Below are 19,290 nucleotides of genomic sequence, written 5' to 3' on the forward strand. Positions count from 1 at the left end.
TGATTAAATCGCTTGTTTTCATGGAGATTTGGTTCCAAGCTTCGGCTGCTTTCAGTTGTTGCTTACAGTGTTCTTTCATTACCTCTCGATCAAGTAAAATACACTCTGAATTTGATCCTGGATGAAGTTCTAACTTCCCCCAGTAATAGTTTGTCTTCAAAGCGCTGCATACTGTGATTTTGGACCGCACAAATCCTTTTTAGGAGCAAATGATGTGAATATTATACCTAAAATTAGAAAATCTACTTCAAATCTTTTACTTCATATAAACACCTTTATCTGTAGGAAATCAAATATGTTGAAATGTGGATTGACTAGAGTAGATTGACTAGCATATATTTTATATCTTTTGTCTAATTTGTGCTGGTTTAGCGGCCGCATTAGTTGCGAAACCCTTTTGCAAATTTGCCCGAGTATCTTAAATAATCTACTTTTGTCCCCTGATAGCTGGGAGACAATACAAGATGGACAGCCAAAAGTAGGAAAAGAGAGAGTTAGAAGCCATACGGTTAGTGAAACTACTGGAACCTTCTGCAGAGATGTCTGAGCAACATCTCAGACTCCCAGCATTTTCTTGACCATGTAACCAGGCATGCTGTAGAGGAAAATAGCCAGCATGGCCAGCAGCAGCAGAGCTGTGACAATCTTGATGGCCAGCCACTTGTACTGATGGCAGACCAAGTGTTTTAAGGCCTTGAAGGGAGTGAGGAACCACAGAAGGCTGGTGTCTGGACGGCTGGAAGGACAAAAACACAGATGCTCAGTAATATATAGACTTTAAGCTTTATGGACTATTATTGTTGCTCTCTTTCTAAGATAAATTTAAATGTATATATAAATAAATGTAAATATAGCTGACATGAAACTAGGACAAAGCAAAAGACAGAAAAATGATTTACAGTATTCTGAGAACTTAAAGATGATTCTAGGTAAAAATATACAAAAGATATGACGAAACAGCAACTTACCATGTAAAGAAAGAAGATCCTACTGAAGGTATAAGTCCAGAACTTGGTTGAAGTAAATTCATAAAAATGTCTTTCCTCATTTCGGGAAATTGTTTTATTATGTCATTTAATAATTGTTTAAAAATGAGTTTATGCTTGTTTTATCTTTGAGAATTCACGTTTCTTTTGTTTATGAATGATTTATGTTTTTATTTATTCATGTATTTATTATGATTTTAGTTTGTTTATTTAGTTAGTTTTGCATTAGACCACCGTTTGGAGTTTTTAGTTAAGCTGTACAATATGTATTCTGTGTGTCTGTGTGTTTATGGTGAGGGTGAAAGGCAGCAAAGCCATAGAATGAACTGAACAATGTCATTGAGAAACACAGATCAAAATAGTGGTCAGTATTAAACATGTGGATAGTGTGGTGATAACAGAACATCCTTCATACTTGGGTTTCTCCAGCGGCTCTGGTTCGTTGCGTCCTTCACCAACTGGGCTTCTCTCTGCTTCCTCTCCTGTCAGGAGGTGCAGCTCTGCTTCCACTTTTCCCTAAAAACACAACAAAGACACTCTCATACCCCTTTTTCCACCAAACGCTTGTATATGCAGGTTTTATAAATATAGAAAAACACGCTAAAAATAGATGCTAGACTCCTTTCCCATTGCCAGTAGACGAGTATTCCTTTCTGTTTTTTTTCTGGCGTCACGAACTTGTCGGAAAACAGGGTCAGTAAACAGTGAAAATGTTACTGTGGTTACTTCTTTTTTTACATCTGTTACTTATTCAGTCTCTCTTTCAAACTCTCAAACCAGAGTTGGTGATTGTTGGAACAGTAGAAAGACTAACAAAGACGATTTTGATGAGTTCTATTTTATCACTGTTGAGTTTGAATGAAGTGTATTTCGATGATCACAGAGGTAAAATTACTGTTTCTGTCAATGGAGTCTGGTGGCTTTCAGGAGAGCATATAACGGCTGTTTCTTTTCACATCTAACTCGGTGAATTAGGGGTTTATTTCGACCAAACCAGAGTTGGTGATTGTTGGAATAGTGGAAAGACTAACGAAAATGGTTTTGATGAGTTTTATTTTTGTTTCTGTTGAGTTTGAATGAACTTTGTTTTACGATGATGAGCGAGGTAAAACGACTGTTGTCTGACTGGAGTCTGGTGGCTTTCAGGACAGCATATTAATTGTATGTTTTATACGTTAATAAATTATAATAATTGTCCAAATTCCTGTTGATTTTATTTATTATATATTCACTTCAATGTGCAACGTTTGTGCTTCACAAAGCATCGCGCCAGAAAATGGGCGAAAATTAGCATGTCCACACGGATGTCATGTTTCCGACACTGCTGATTGGAGCTGAAGCCGATGAATATCCGTGACTACTGAAGACTTATTTGTCCCGGGAATGAACGCCGATGTAACCTTTCCCACTGAAGACAAAAGCCAGATGTTAGTGGCTCTTTGGTCCAGTTGGAAAGGGGTATAAGTCACAAGGAGGTTTTAAGCTATTGTCCAACTCATTCAGCTAATGTCTTATTTGAGGTTTAACATTTTGACCTACCGTGAGTTCAAACTCGTCGTCTTCATTTCTGGCCACAAATGGCCACCAGCCTTTGATCCTCTTCTGTTTGAAGATGGAGACTGTGGGCATCTCTCCTTCATTTGTCACCATCTCAAGGGTGCACTGCTTGGGAGTCTTCGCACCACGTGGGAAACGGTTCAGGTCCAGTTCAATCGCACCTATAAAGAGAATTTTTTTTAACTCAGTTAAATACAAGAAAGCTTGATTCAAAAGTAGTATTTGGTCAACGAAGCTCTCAAGTTACCCCAAAACAGCAACTGTTTTTTAACAGTGATTCATGAAGCCAAATGTTATCATAAAATGATTGTCCACTGCACCTAAGAAGTCATCTGCAGAGAAATGGTCGGCGTCCCACACTTGCAGATTAAGACGAGCTGGGATCTTGTATTCAGTCTCATCCCAGGCGAACATGGACTCCTTTTTTGAGATGACGATCTTCTCTTCAGCCATGAGATAGTCGAAGGGGTAGACAAAGCGCCAGTTGAAGTTGCCCTCCCCAGTGATGGAGTGGTAGTGGACGTCTGTGTCCTGCTTGTCCTCCTGCTGCCCCTTCAACCAGCTGTTACAGGAAAAGGTTGTAGCTTAGATTCACAATCTTGAACATTGTTTTTCCAGATAATTTGTGTTTCAATGTATTATGCCTTAGTCTAGTTTTGCCCAAAAATGTAAAGGCAGGGATAAATTAGCAATAAGACAAAAAATAAAACATATAGAGCTTATAATTACCCTCGCACAAATATGTCACTCGATTTCTCGCCAGTGAAGATGTCATCATCCTCTAGAACGACCTCATCTGTGTTCCAGACGATCACCCTCAGTTCAAACCTGGACACAAGCACAAATTACAGGATTTACAATGAAATGCTGATCAGTAACAACGACGAAAAGCTTTCCTTGATTAAACCTTAACATTTTTCAAGGAGCCTCTGGCTGTTGGATTTTATCAGCACCGTTTGCCTAAAAATGTATGTAGTGGACATACTTCTTTGGTTTCCTTGGTGAAATATCAAGAGCAGGGCCGGGTGCAGTCATATCCTTAGGGAACATATCCACCCACATCTCAATTCTCCCCTAAAAGCAATTGAACACAAGGTATTAAGGTCTTAAAGTATGCAAATAAAAAGTTATAGTATACATTGATTTGATTAGAAGGTGTAGTTGGCTGGAGTAGAGCCAGTATACTGTATACTGAATGGTATACTTGTTCAATTCCTGGTTTATCGGGGTGGAGCAGCGGTCTGGTTTCCACATGTTCTGGGACGAGTTTGCAGCCGGTCTTTGGGATTTCCTCCCAGTGCTTCAACACGGTCAGAGCCAGATGGTCATCCGTCTGCTTCTTCAAACCTGACAAACATCATCAATTGGTAGTTTAATACTGATTTAAAAATCCCACTTTTGTATTTTAGGCAAGTAGCTGCTGCTCCGGTGTAATTTCGAACAAAGTAAAATCATGATAAAGGTAGGTAATTAGTTTAATGAGTGAAATGAACATATACCGTTTTCATCCTCTATCTCAGTCTGTGCCATGAAGACGCGGTTCTCCACCTTCACTCTTCCTGCAGGGCCGTAGTGAGGCCCGTCCAGTTTGCCGTCCTTACACAGCTTAGCCAGGATTTGTGTTGGTTTCATTGGGTCCCGCCACACATTGTAACCATGGCTACAGAAAAGAGCAAAAGCAGTTACAGTTACATGATAAACAATGTGTCATATAAACTTATGATAACCCTACAATGTGTAATATAAACATACCTTGCTCATGAAATAGGTCAGGACTAGTGGTGGTACATTTACTCAAGTACTGTACTGAAGTATACATTTCAGGTACTTCTATTTTACTTGAGTTTTTTCTTTTCATGCTGCTTTTCTACTTCTACTTCATTACATCTCACAGGGAAATATTGTATTTTTTTACTCATTACTACATACATTTGACAGATTTAGTTACTTTTCAGATTAAGATTTTTAAAAAGCACATAAAAAGCAAGTATGAAGAGCTTATAAAATATGTTTTATTTTAAATTAAACTACCTAACAGTTTATACATGTGCAGCTTAAACGGTAAGTCAATTAATCAATTAGTTGATTGACAAAAAATGAATTGGCAACTATTTTGATAATCTTTTAAACTGCTTTTCTTTTTAATTTTCTAATAATCTTAATTTATTTTTTAATAATTTGTAAAAATCCTGCTTTTACATTAAAGCATAGATAATGATAATCTAATGATATAATACATAATAATATAACAGTAACAGGGGACATTTTTCTGCAAAGAGTACTTTTACTATTAATAATTCAAGTATGTTTTCCTAATTATACTTACATACTCTTACTAAGTAACATTTCCAATGTACCACACTGTGAGTATTTGTATAGTGTATTAGTACTTTTACTTAAGTAAAGGACCTGAATACTTCCTCCACCACTGGTTAGGACAGTATATTCAAGAAAAAAAACACATGATATGTGTGTTTTACCATATAGAACTATTTGAAATTTGAAGTATTTAAAGACAATTTCATGTGTTATTCTATTATCTGAGTCATCCTGATGCTTCACCTCTCCTGTATTAAATAATTAACCACTATTTTTCCACAATCTACCACACACTGCTCCAGGGAGCTCGGGCTTTGATTCTTACATGGCGTAGTTACTTGTAATACCACACGTGGCTCTGTGTTTGCTGTAGAAACGGTTCTCAAGGTCGAGTTTAGTTTCTCCAATCAGATCGTCGGTTCCCACCAGGTCCCAGTCATAAATTGACACAGAGAGCGTGGAATCCATTGGGAATGTGGCCTCCACGTCAAAGGATCTGATGAGATGAGAAATTCAGCATTTGTCAGGTTTATAGTCCTAACTTTGTCAGATCAACAGTAAGTAATGACACTTTTATTAGAAATAAAGCTTTTCTACTTACTTGCCAAACAAAGGGTTGAGCTGTTTTGAGATGTAGTTCTCTTTGTCTTTGATCTCCGTCTTTCCCAGTTTGATTGCAATGTACGGATCAGCTTTCCCATTAATGTCAGCTGGATGTAGATCAGTTGCCTAACAAAACAAATGGATCATTTAAGAGGGAAATGGACAATCTGAGCGTCTCCTGAGATATCTACAATGGTATGCTTATTAAAATGATTTTTGACATCTGAGTACAAACAGCTAGATGTTTATTATGTAAATTAATAACTTTAAAATCCAACTGTGAAAACTATGCTGTTATGTTGTCAAATCATTGCCAGAAGACTGTAGCTCAGTAGCTCATACAAATCAGTTAACACCAAACCCAGACAAGTTCAATGCACAGCATTATATTCAAGCTGCAATGTTAAAACAGTGCAATATTATTCAGTTTTTGTCATGTAAATTGAATTAACTGTTTATCTGTAACCCCTATAGTAACAGTAAGAACTATAAAAGATCAATCAAGATGATCCATTTATTTTTAGAAAGACTGAATTTTATATTCTAGAAAACAGAACAGGGGCATAAGTCTGAAAACAAAAATGTTTTTTTCATTCTCTCTTTTATTTTTTCAATACTTATCCTGGATATTACTAAAATCAAATTCCATACTTTTCCATACTGCACAACTGTATATATTCCGTGTAAATATAATTAGCTTTTCCTTTTTATTTATTTCTTTAGTGCTATATTTATATAGTTTGTTCTATTTTATTGTTTATATTCGATTCTAATTTGAATATTTTGAATATCTGTTTATACATTGTATTGTGTACGATATAATTACAATAATAAATCCTTATATCCTTTAAGTGGAGAACGCATAGCCTACCCTGATAACGTAGATGCGGACGAGGATGTTAATGGGATCGTTGTGAGGAATGTTCTGGAACATTCCCATGTTGGAGTCGAAGCTCATGTCTCTAGTCATGTCATCTGACACTTTGTACATGCACATAGAGCCCTAAAGGGACACAGTTAAAAACAAATTCATGGTTATATTGCGAAAAATATTGGGAAAAATAAAATTGTTCCATAACATGTAATGCAATCTGTACTGTCTGCAACTGTCTTATGATAGCTAAACAAAAGAGCAATCTACGACAAGCTTGTTTTCAATAAATATCAAAGGTTTATACAGACAATTGATGTAACTAAAGAATGTAATTGTTCTTACTTTGAATTTTCCAACAATTCTGTCCTCATCCGTCACGTTTTGGTCGTCATCATCGCCACCTTTTCCCCTGAACAGGTTAAAGGTGTGGAGCCAGTCTTCAAAATTGTCAAACTCACCTTCCAGTTCCTTCGGGTACACCTTGTTAGAGAACACACATTTATCAAAACATAAATTTCGCTTTGAATTATCTTTTTTTTTCTAAGAATGTGGCACTTTTTTCCCATTTTATACCCATCCCAACTTGTAAAACCAACAAGTACACACAACAGGTGTAGGTGCTGAGTCCAGTACCTTCAGCTCATCCAGCTTTTGCTTTTTCTTCTCGAACGGATCGAATCCCGGCTTCTTCTTCTTTCCTTTTCCTTTCTTGGTGCCTTTCACAGGAGAGTCATCAGGTTTGATTTCTGAGTACAGGTTAGCGGTGAGGACGGAGTGAAGAGGGGGAGCAGGGTGAGGTAGGGAGGTGGAGGAGCAGAGCACTCAAGACATGAATTCCACATGAAAGTTGCCAAAACCAGCTGTTACTGTACACAACAAGCACGTCATTGAGCTGTATACTACTGATAATATACAGTTCAGTGGGGATACTTGGTGGTGTGACAGGGTCCTCCAGAAGCTCTGTCGTCTCTGTAAAGCTCATTAAAGACTTGACTGGTTCTTGTCATTATCATCTACAGTCAAATCATTTCAAAGTATATGCACCATATAATATAGTGTATATTGCATTTGCACGCATAATATATTTTGTCACATTATAAATAGTTGATTCTGTGCAGCCTGTTTGGCACAGCACAGAATCAAACCTGTTTCAAATGTATCCCTAAATAAATGCTCATCATGTCATCATGTGTTTTTTGATTCACTGTAATTTTTCATTGACAACTTTCATGGCAAGCATATACGGCTAATATGCACATATGGGAGAGAAAAAAAGCGGTTGTCCCACGTATGGAAATTTGGATTCATGTCAGCTTCTACATGGAGGCATTCTCTGGCTACGAGGTTCACTACGAGGTTCACTACTGCACTGTAGAGGAAAACAACAACCAGAGTTAATGAGCACATAAAAGATGAACATGCATAAACACAATCTGAACGGTCAAAGTGTAATAAGTACCAGGGGTATTATACTTAAACTAAAATGAAACTAAAATGAAAATAAGTTTTTGAAAAATATTTTTAATAATATCCTTTAAGCAAAACTAAAACTAAACTGAAACAATATTTCCTGGTTAAAAAAATTAAATAAATGATATAAAATAAAATAAAAATGAACGTTTATTTTTTTTAAGCTAAAATATATCAAAACCAAGAAAAGGAGACGGCAAGAATTTCCGTCAACTCTCGTGACATTGAACCACAGATATCGAGCAGACTTGACATTCCAAGAGGTGACCCTATGCCGCAATCGCTTCACTAAAGTAGAGTAAAGATTAAATATTAAACATCATGGCCATTCCTTCACAGTTCTCCAGTCATGTAGTTGTATGAAAATAGGTACATACTTCTGAGACATTATAGCTGGCCCTAACAAAAGTAAACTAAAACTATTATAAAACAAAAACTAAAATAAAAACTAAAACTAAACCTTTCTGAAAAATTTAAACTAAACTAAAACTAGCAAACACACTCTGAAAACTCACCAAATGAAAGCAAAAAGTCAAAACTAAAATAAAATAAAAACTAATTGAAAATTCAAAACGATTATGACCTATACTGTGGTTCTGTGTCAGATGGGTGGTGCATTCTGCCAGGAAGTTTTAGGACCTTACTTAAAACATCACAACTACTCCACCACATTAAGACGAGGAGTACTTGTAGCTACTACTTGGTTTAGGGCTGACAAAGAAGTAAACGAAAGCATGCTGGATCATATAAAGCTCAAATGTTTGGCTTAAACCAAACACTGGTCTTGTGTGTGTCTTGTTTGCCGTTTTATCTGGTTTTACCTCCACCATCTGCAATGTCCATGTCGTCTTTGTCCTCTGAATCTGAAAGAGCAGCTTCTTGAGCCTTGAGAGTCTTTAGGAGCAGAACAAGGACATTTCTCAAAGTTATTTTTAAGTAAGAGCATTTCATTTCAGCCGCCTACTGCAGTCAGTAAAGCAAAAGAAGACTCAACATGGCTGTGCTGTTTTTTCTGTTACTCACCTCTGTCAAAGTTTCAATGGAGGCAAAATATTTGGACCACCAGTCCAACATGCTCTCGTCAAGTTCCTCCTCTTCAATGTCATCACCCTTCTTCCTCTTCTTCTTTTTCCCCTTTCCATCCTTGTCATCATCCTTTTTATACAAGATGCGTTAAACACGCTGTCAGTAAAGCTTTGGGATTTCTTGCAACATAAAATCTTTCATTTTTGATTAATTAAATGTAAAGCATTTTGCTTACCTCAACTTTGACCACAGCATCAGAGCCCTTGGAAGAAAACCAGATTGCATAATGTCAAATAATGTTACTTTTGTTGGCTTTTATAGTGTGCAAATGCTGTGTGCTTTAACCATGTGTTTCATGTAGAATTATTATTCAAACTGGATCTAATTCTTTGAATAAAGGTTACATAAATTAAACTCACAGAGTCTAGTTTGACCACAGTGTCCATCTTCTTATAACCAGGCTCAGGTTCCAAGTTGACAACAATTATTTCCTCTGAAAGATAAACAGAGAGTGTGAATGTGTTTGTCTATATAAACGTCATTTATAACACATACTGTACTTTTTCTTTTCAATTTTGATTTCTGCATGTTGTTCCTAAGTAACGATAATGTAAAGAAAATGTTTTAGTTTGTACCTGTATTGGTCCAGTTGTTGGCCTGCTTGTCTGTTGCCCTGTAAATGAACTTCCGCAGACTGGTGACAGCGTTGGAGCCAACCAGAGTGTAGCGGCCAAAAGCCCTGCAGTCCACCACTCGGATGTTCAGCGGCGGGTGAAGCAACTCATTCTCAGGCAGATCCTGACACACAAAATCCAGAATTAGTTTGCTTGACGAGAATAATTTTACAGGAATTAGTTTTTGAATACTCCTCAATGCTTCTTTTCCAATGTGCATGGAATGTAAATGTGTCTTTAATTTAATAAAAGGTGATTCAAAAAAGTAATTTAAAAGTTCAAAATACCACTTCAAACCACTTGACAAGGGTGCTGAAGTTGGGGTTTTTCTTGTAATTGGGGATGAGGGCTGACTGTACTCCCTTTCCGGCACATTCAATGTCCACACGAGGCCGATCCACCTGGGCCAGATTCACCCTCTTCAAGTCCCTCAAGCCCCAGAACAAAACCTGAGAGACAGAGAGGTTCAGTTTTTGTACTTTCCTTTTCTGTTAATAAATATATCACAGGTTAAGTTAAAGCTAAAATGAAGTCTTCACCTCAATCCTGTATTTGCTGAGCACTGGTCTGATCCCAAGTGGTACAGGCAGGATTGGGCCGCGCTCAAAATCTGTGGGACCGTCTATTGGAGGCAGGTCAGCTTTCCCATTGGGGCCAATCTAACAGACGAAACAAGGATTATAAATCATGTTTTTTTTCAATATGATCTGACAACTTGAGTCTTGTAAAGTCTTGTCTCGTCTTATCCAGTACAGTCTAACCTGCAGCAGTTCAAAAGCTGCCAGCATTTCTCCGGCGGTGCAGTTCCCGCGGTAGATCTGATAGTACTCCAGTTGAGGAGGGAAGCGTGGGGGACCGTAGTGCTCGTCCGCCATCTTGACCACAGGCTTGGCAAATGTTCTGCCCATGAAGTCCGCTTTACCCTGGAAGCATAACAGTAAATTAAACCTTAACTATCCACACCACGAAACACTGTGGTTTGAATATTTGAAAGAATGGTCTTTTTAGCCTACCATCTCCAGTCCATCGGTGTTCATATTACAATGGCTTTATGGTGTAATCATGAATTATTTGATTTGTCCTATCAGCGGGAAGAAACATGGCTTGGAGATGCACATGTTTCTCGGCAGACTAGATAAAAAACCATTGAAGATAAAAGAGCCCAAAAGAAAAAATGAACAAAAGCAGCATACCTAAAATAACCAGTGAACTGCAAAACAGACTATTCATGTAATGTCAGAAGATCATTAAATTATTACTTTATGTTTCAAAAGTATTGAATCTATCTTGCAGTTAGTGGTTAAGAAGAGTCCAAATTCTCTGTTGGCCACATACAAAAAGCACAAAATGTCAGTTAAAGGAATGCAACAGGTATAAGTTCCTCCGTCCTTATGGGACATATCTTACTCCTCTTGCATGCCTTTCAATGCAATCTACTCTGCACACATTACAGTGTTCTACAGTACATCAAGCCATCAGAATCCACACTCTACTTATCCAAAGGGTCATCCAAAACAATGGTGTTATTGGCAGGAGCAAATATAGAATCATCAGTCAGCAAAAGCATTCTTTCAAATATAACTCATATCAGGTTGCTATTGACAAAAAACACATTACAGAGGGCATATCACACACTGGCTTAGACTCATTAGGTGTTTAGTCTCACATTTCAAGCGAAAGACAGACAGACTCTTAAATTATTCGGATGATTAGAATGGAGGAGAATGGTAAGACTATTGCTATCTGGTAATTCAAGCTGTGCGAAGGCAGACTGTTTGCTCACATTAATTAATACAAATGGAAAAAGAGAGGCGTCTCTATTTCAGAACAACCCTTACCACTGTGTCTTGATCATAGATTTCAATGACGATAATAGGAGGGTCGTCTCTCAGTTCAGTGGCCTCTCCAAACAACTCCACGTTCTCAAAGACCAGCAGCTGGTCCCATGTCGGGCACAGAGTCTCAGCCAGCACCTGGAGAGAAAAGATTTGATAAAGATACAGGATGTGGTGTTCAATAAATCAAATCTTAGGCTGACAGCTGACTTCTTCTCACCTCAGTGACCTGGCTTTGTGTTGAGAAGAAGACTCTTGCAAAGGGATCAGACAGACCTGTGCTGTCAGCAGCAAACAGGCTGCGAGCTTGGTACATGTGGACCCGCAGCTGGAAGATCTGTTTCACTGGAGACAGATAAAGACACTCATAAATCAATTAATTAATTCATAAATTAAATTTGATAATTCTATATCTCTAAAACATGGAGAATAAAATATCATTATTTTGTCAATTGACAATTTAACATATTGTTAAATAATTTGTCAGATATTTTGAATGGTAGATATCTACGCCGGCGTATTAGGGACATTGTACGAAAAAAAAAATTATGGAGCTGTGGGAGTAATATTCTGAAAAACTCAGAATTTACGAGATTAAAGTCATATATTAATAAGAAAAAACTTGGATATTCTCTGAGATTAAAGTGGTAAATTTACAAGAAAAAAACTTGAATATCCTCTGAGATTATAAAGTCATAAATTTGAGAGAAAAAGACAAAAAGATATCTCTGAGATTAAAGTCACAAATTTAAAAGAAAAAACTCAGAAGAATTTTTTTTTTTTTTTTTTTGTCAAGGATCCAGTATAGGAGCAGTATATACAGTATTGACAATAAACAGACTATTAACAAAATTGCACAAGTGGAAAATGATATTGCACAGTGAGAATGAAATAAAATTCCACCTGAAAATATCAGGTTATTGTCAGTTTTTGGTGTGTAAGTGGTCTACTTACTCATGTAAGTGAGGCTGATGGGAGGTGAGCATGGCATGCCAGGTCCTTTGGACAACTTGTTTTCCTCAAATCCATTGGGCAGGCCGTTCAGGTAGTCTTTGCGCTGTTTAGTCAGACCCAGCCACAGATAAATCTCTATCTTGGACTGGACTGTCCAGCCAGCAGGCCCAAAACCTTTCTTACCAGGGATCTTTAGTATATGAGGGAAAAAACAAAATTATTAAATCATGGCAAAACTGCAGAAATTTGAAAACATCAAAAAATACATAACAGATTGACTGATTATCTTATGATATTTAGTGTAAACTCACCCTCAGAAAGATTGTCTTGACTTTGCCACAGTCCTTTCCGGTCTCCTCCTCTGTGCTGGAATAAAGGATGTCTTTGGAGGGAACGCGTGCGTAAGCAATACGTTTCCCATTACTTATCATCCATATGAAAACATCAGGAACGCTGTGTTGAGGCTGCAGTAACATCAAACATGAAATGACCATAATGAAACAAGCATGTACAACACACAAAACCATTTGTAAATGGTGAACATAATGTTGTGGATCTCACTTCATCAGCCAGGAAGCGCAGCCTTGTGAGGAAGTTCTGAGCCAGCTTGATTTTATCTCTCACGGTGCTTTTCTTCACCTGCGACCTCATGGCTTTAGCTTGCTGGCCGATGCTCTCCTGAACCCAGAAAACAGCCCAGCATTTAGCAAGACAAGTGCAAATATTAACAATCAACAAGTAGAAGAAAAAACATAGCTCCTTTTTAGTTGACATACCACTTCTGACATGCACAGCTTCAGTCTCTCCCTGTCAAGTTTGGTTCTGCCAGACTGATTCTGGTCCTTGTTTGCCAGCGAAAGAAACTGACTGGAAAAAGAGGAGTTCAATCAGTGTCAAAGTCTATATTAATCTATTACAGTTAATGTTCAAAGTGGCTAGTTTTAGGTTTGTGACTACAGACTTGCAGCCCTGGCTGAGTTCCTCAAGGACGCCTCTCAGTCTGCGTTCAGGATACGTCTTCTCTGTCTTGATGATCTCTTGCACGTCATTCAGTCCATCCTCCTGTAGGAACAACAGATGTTTAGGCTCATTCAGCAAAAAATCAGAAGCTGTATTCAACTGCCAAAACACAAATTAATACTATGTTCTAACTTTTTTTAATACTATGCTCATCTACTTATTGGTAAAGTGCATGACTTGCCAGTTTATCTGCAATGTTGTCTATGATGTTGGCATTGTACAGTCTCCTTCTCTGGTCCTGCCACCAGCTCTTGATGTAGATACACGGCTTCCTCTCAAAATACGGCAGGTGGAAGTAGTTTCTGAGGAGACAAATAAGGCATTCATTTCATCAAAATGGAAAAAATAAATCCCCCGGCTGCAGTGGTGAAATGTATCTAAGTGCATTTACTCAAGTACTGTACTTAAGTATATATTTGAGGTACTTGTACTTTACCTGAGCCTATTCTTTTCATGCTATTTTCTACTTCTACTCCACTACATCTATAAATATTGTACTCTTTATTCCACTACATGTATTTGACAGATTTAGTTACTTTTCAGATTAAGATTTTTGCACACAAAACATACAAAGAGCTTATATAATATGTTTTGTTTTTTTAATGAAACAACCTAACAGTTTATACAAGTACTGTACAGCTCTAACGATTAGGCAATTAATCAGTCGATTGACAGAAAAGTAATTAGCAAGTATTTTGAAAATTGCCTCTTTTCAATTTTTCTAATGATTTTAATATATTTATAAATAATAAAGTAAATAAAAAATCCTGCTTTTAAATTTTTTAGGTGCTTATAACAAAGTGAAGTGAATCTAATATGTCAAGTTTTCCATTTCATAAGGCGATGAATAATTCTGGTCTAGTAATATTCTGTATTGTAAAATAAGTATTAGGATTATCTTAACTACTTTAAACTTAAAATCACAATACAAGAAACAGCTTAGGTATCAGTTTTTGTTTTTTTAGTAGGATATATTCATGAATCTCTTTCTGAACTACAGTGGTTTGTTGTCATGTTTTTGCTCTGACCGGTCAGTGATGACAGGTTTCATGGGAGGTGTAGTCGCCACTGAGGTCAGGGTCCCGTCATCATCCATCTCCTCCTCGCTGGAGTTGTGGATCAGTTCAGTTTCCTCTTCGTCACCGTCTCCTCCACCCTTCTTCCCCCTCGATTTTGGCCTGCCAACCCCATCAATCTCGTTTCCATAGTAACCTGGCACACAGCACCTACGTTAGTAGTCACACCCTCAAATGTGCTGCACCTTCAACTCCTGAAGATAATACTTGGTCTCCAAAATGGTTTGATTTCATATGATCTACAGCAACAACACTATAATGTTAATAACTAATGGTAATAAACTGCTTCATGCAACTTTCCCATGTTGGAACTCCTCTTACATAATGAAAGTTAACCCTTGTTCCTCACTAGGGACATTTTTGGCTTTATAATTCTGCTCAAAGATTACACTGAAAATGAGCTTACTGTAAGTGTTCAAAGATTGAATTTGAGACTCAAAATGGGACAGTGAGAGACATTGACACAAAAGAGTAGGCAATGGAAAATACCTATGGTGACCTCAAAGCTGATGGGCTTATCACCAATCTTTCTGTCAATCATTGTGGCCTCCAAGAAAGACCCAAAGAGGAAAAATTCTTCAACCTTCCCAGTAGCGGTCTGTGAAATAGACAAACAAGTGTGAGAATGTGGGTAAACCTTCTCATTTCTTCACTTTTTCTTAATCAAATAAAAGTTAGAAACTAAACAACACTCTTGGATTCACAAAATTGTGCCAGCTGTCGCACTTTGATGACATATAAATTAACGTAGTGGTCCTGACAACCCTGTAATACAAGCTGTCGTACAGCGAGAACTGAATCCCAGAGGACTCGGGGGTTACGATCCCCACTGTGCTCAGTTGAATTTGCTGTGTGACTTACATTGTCCACCAACAAAAAGAAGCCCCATTAATGCAAACAGCGTGTTAATAATGCAACAGGTGGGCTAAAAAAAGACAGTTAATAATTCACAACAACCGCAGCACAATGCCCCGGCAGCAGGAGAAACAATTGGCTTCCTCTGCATGGCTGCCCATCCAAGCAGGGACCCACCTCTGAGATGTTGGGTACTCCCTCCAGCTGCACATCTGTGGAGCTGGTAATGTCAGGAGAGGAGGGGTCCAGGATCTCCACGCCCAGGCTGATGAGCAGACGGGCCCTGAAGGACACGCCCTCTCCGAGGCCCTCGTTTAACTCCTGGTACTCGTCCATCAGGGAGTAGGTACGAGTGGAGCCGTACATGTTAACCCAGGCAGGTCCCAGCGTTGGAAGGAAGCCTGAAGGATAAAGAATAAATACAATTTGTATCTAATAATTAGCAAATTATGGATAGAATACCTAACAGCACTGAGTGGATCTGATTGCAAGGTAAAAAAACAACAACTGCATGCTTATTGTTTACAACTGTGTAAAAGTTGCTCAAACTGATCCCACATTCAAACCAAATCTTCTGCAATTAAATGAGATAATTAACCTGGAGGAAGCTTCCTTGTATTGTAAAAGCCAAAATATTACAGAAATTCAGGAGGGAGAATTTATAGGAAACATTTTTAAAAGAGAAAATTAGAGCTGCAACTAACGATTATTTTCATTGTTGATTAATCTGTTGATTATTTTCTTAATTAATCGATTAGTTGTTTGGTCTATAAAATGGAAAAACGTCCTCAAATGTCTTGTTTTGTCCACAACTCAAGGATATTGGGTTTACTGTCATAAAGGAGTAAAGAAACCAGAAAAAAATCACATTTAAGAAGCTGGAATCAGAGAATTTTAAAAATGTTTCTTTAAAAAAACTGATAAATTGATTATCGAAATAGTTAATTAATTAACTAATCGATTATTCGTCGCAACTCTAGAGCAAATGGTACATCACCTTTGTCCCCATCATTGGAGATCTTCCGTAGGTCCAGGAAGTGTGTTCCTATAGCAACATCATTCACTTTATCCGAGTCGCGGATCTGCATCTTGATGCGTTTGCACAGTGGTGGAAACATCTCAGTGAAAATAATTTGCTCGTTCCAGATAGGCTCGTAGCAGCTCTTTTGAACTGATGTCTTCCCCTGTAATCACACATTAAAACCACATGTAAACTTAAATCTATATTTTGACCTGGCTGAGATGAAACAGATGAAGGCAATGAATGTTTGGGAACCTTACTACTACTCACTTTCTGCCCAGCAAACAGTACTTGGACATAAGGATCCACCAGGTCCTTGTTTTCTCCAATGAAGGCCTTTTTGACGTTGGCCATGATGCTGGTGTTCATTCTGGGGAGTCCCTCGGCTCTGTAGATCTTCAAGTAATAACGAGCCCACTGCCGTTCTGCAGGCACCCCCTCCGGTATTAAGAGATTGCTGAAACAGAAATGGGACACGATGACATAAGATAACAAACGAGACTCCTTGACAGTGAATATTTTTAGAATAAAGAATTATGCACGATAAAAATCTAGTTACCCCTCTATGTCATCTTCATCTTGATCATTGGCCTTGTGTGGAGTCTTTATGGTGTCTCCTTTGGCCACAACTGCAATATCACACTTGATGTAGCCTTTACAACCCGCTGAGATGTCATCAGGGTCAGACAACAAAGCCCACTTGTGGTAAAACTGATGCTCTGCAAGACAAAAGAAATTAACAGAAACACCAGCATCATCAATTCATAATAACAAGAGCTGATTTTCATTGACTCTTTACCAGGCTGGAAGTAGATTGTGCCGACATCCAGTTTAAATGATCCAACCAGTGTTCCACTACGCAGGAGGTTTTTGGAGTGAATCACCTAAGGGTTGGTTCAGGGAAGTAAACATTGTAAAATTAAATACACTTGTCTTGTGGCATAATATGAATCGATTTTATGTTACACACTGTTATGAACTTACAGACAACTTCAGGATTTTGTCAAACATAACGTCTGGAGGGACGTGGAAGTCGAACACAAAATACTGGAAAGAGAAAACAACGATGATATTGTTAGTTTCGACTCTGTATTTAGATACATGGTAAGCTTTTTCCCAAACTGAAATTAATATAGATAGAATATGTTGTGATGGCTGACTCACTTCATTGTAGTATGGGCAATTGGTCGATTCCTTCATTGAGGTGTACTTTTTATCTTCACCGATCTCCACACAGACCATCGGATCCATGTTCAGGCCAATCAGCTGCCTGGCTTCAACCACTGTCACACTGATCTGAAATTAAATGATCAAGTTATTGACAGAGTGACTGACTGATTTTTTAAGTGACTGATTATTAGGGGTGGGGGAAGTATCATGATATTTTTTGCGTGGCAATATTGTATGGCTACACGGACGTCAAGTATCATTTATTATATAAACTATTAACCTCTTAACAATCCCGTCGCTTTTCTGTCTTTCAGAGATTGTTGCAGGCTCATTCTTCAAGCTAAAGATGAAACTAGAAAACCTAAGGAATCCATTGGTCATGTTATGTTAGCTTGTCGGGAAGTTAAATAACGCTCCAAATTTACACTAAATTTGGAGAGGAAAAACTGGCATGGCCATTTTCAAAGGGGTCCTTTGACCTCTCACCTCAAGATATGCGAATGAAAACTGAGATGAACAGAGTCAAAACTCCATCTTAGATAAAACAGATGTTGACAAACAGCATAATTTGCAGTTGAAAAAAGGTAATAAATCGCAATATATCTGAGCGCAATACTCAGCATTTTGCAAAATGTTTAAAATCGCAATAAGATTATATTGTGACTTAAGTATTGTCATAATATCGTATCGTGTGGCCTCTGGTGATTTCCAACCCTACTGAATATGTACTTATTGTGTCAGACAAAAAAAAATTAAGATTAGCCATGCCTGTGCAAGTACAATAATGACTGGTCAGTAGTTCATCAGCACATACAAAATTAAACTGGGCCAGTAAAGTGATGGGTAAGATTTCTCTTACTTGGTAATCTACTGGTCTTCCAGAACTGGGCTCCATCTTTATGTCTGGTTTTGATCTGTAAGATAATGAGGTGTCAGACATTAGTGGGTTTCACATGATTACCAATAGCAAAAGAGATGTTTAAAATACAGCACAACAGAACAGTGCTTGCCTCTTATTTGATACATTGGTGGTGACGGCTGTGACGGAGGCCAGTGAGATGGTGTCGGGGTCTTGGCCTCCTCCCATGAACATGCCCTGACGATCCAGGTCCTCTGTTTCCAGAATAGCTGGCTCATCTGGAGATCGTATGAAAGACACACGATAAGGACAACTTGTTGTTGCACCATGCAGTGTCCTGCTCAAACATGTGTTTTATTCTAGAATTCATCCTGGGGAGCTTTTTATGAAAGTCAGTGTCAAGTGATGAGGGCCATACATGAAAGAAGATGTAATACTTGCAGTAATGCAGAATGCATTTTAGTCTACTGCAGGGTTGGTTTATAAAGGCCTAAAAAGATACAAAGGCTTTTACAGCTCAACAAGATCAAAATATGGAAAGTCAAGTAACTGCTGCATTTGTATTTTTCACAACAAGAACAAATGTAGAGAAAATCATTGGTACTTTGGTTTGACAGAATGTTCTCTAGTGGGCCGAAGTGGGCTGTATGCCAACAGGAGTTTGTAATATCAGCCAGGATTTCCAGGATCTTATTTGACCTAATCTTCTGTCATTACTTAGTTACTGATACCTCCGTTTCTGTCCTCCTTGTGTCCACGGTGCTTACTGCGCTTCATGGCTCAAAACAATTCTTTGTGTGCTCTGTGAAAGAAATTTAAAGTGATTCACTATTTCATAGATAATCAGTTTGCACTCTTATGAAGAAAACATTGGTATAGACTTTCTTTATGCAATAACTTAAACATCTGAATTTTCAACTACTTTCCATTCATTAAAAAACAAAGAAGTTAATTATTTTTTTATGCATGTTAATCTAATTTTCTATGCACG

General features: G+C 37.9%; 1 protein-coding gene across 1 annotated transcript; it reads right to left on the reverse strand.

Annotated features, from left to right (window-relative positions):
• Nucleotides 1-347: 347 nt before the first annotated feature.
• LOC119474469 (otoferlin-like) lies at nt 348-18,757 on the reverse strand. Its single transcript, XM_037746490.1, has 41 exons — nt 18,718-18,757; nt 18,451-18,577; nt 18,300-18,354; nt 17,435-17,566; nt 17,255-17,317; nt 17,070-17,154; nt 16,830-16,989; nt 16,541-16,727; nt 16,247-16,433; nt 15,427-15,650; nt 14,884-14,992; nt 14,347-14,530; nt 13,500-13,620; nt 13,260-13,360; nt 13,075-13,165; nt 12,860-12,976; nt 12,610-12,762; nt 12,299-12,488; nt 11,565-11,689; nt 11,348-11,482; nt 10,271-10,432; nt 10,049-10,168; nt 9,797-9,958; nt 9,471-9,633; nt 9,255-9,328; nt 9,071-9,097; nt 8,833-8,964; nt 8,631-8,703; nt 6,973-7,085; nt 6,682-6,819; nt 6,337-6,468; nt 5,464-5,591; nt 5,188-5,358; nt 4,043-4,203; nt 3,748-3,890; nt 3,529-3,617; nt 3,273-3,371; nt 2,864-3,105; nt 2,526-2,704; nt 1,402-1,502; nt 348-736 (listed from the first exon to the last, which is right to left on the reverse strand). Exons 1-41 carry the CDS (start codon nt 18,755-18,757, stop codon nt 556-558), a joined length of 5,376 nt encoding a protein of 1,791 aa, XP_037602418.1. The 3' UTR covers nt 348-555.
• Nucleotides 18,758-19,290: the final 533 nt, after the last annotated feature.

This window comes from Sebastes umbrosus, chromosome 16, assembly GCF_015220745.1.
Source record: "Sebastes umbrosus isolate fSebUmb1 chromosome 16, fSebUmb1.pri, whole genome shotgun sequence".
Classification (NCBI taxonomy): Eukaryota; Metazoa; Chordata; class Actinopteri; order Perciformes; family Sebastidae; genus Sebastes; species Sebastes umbrosus.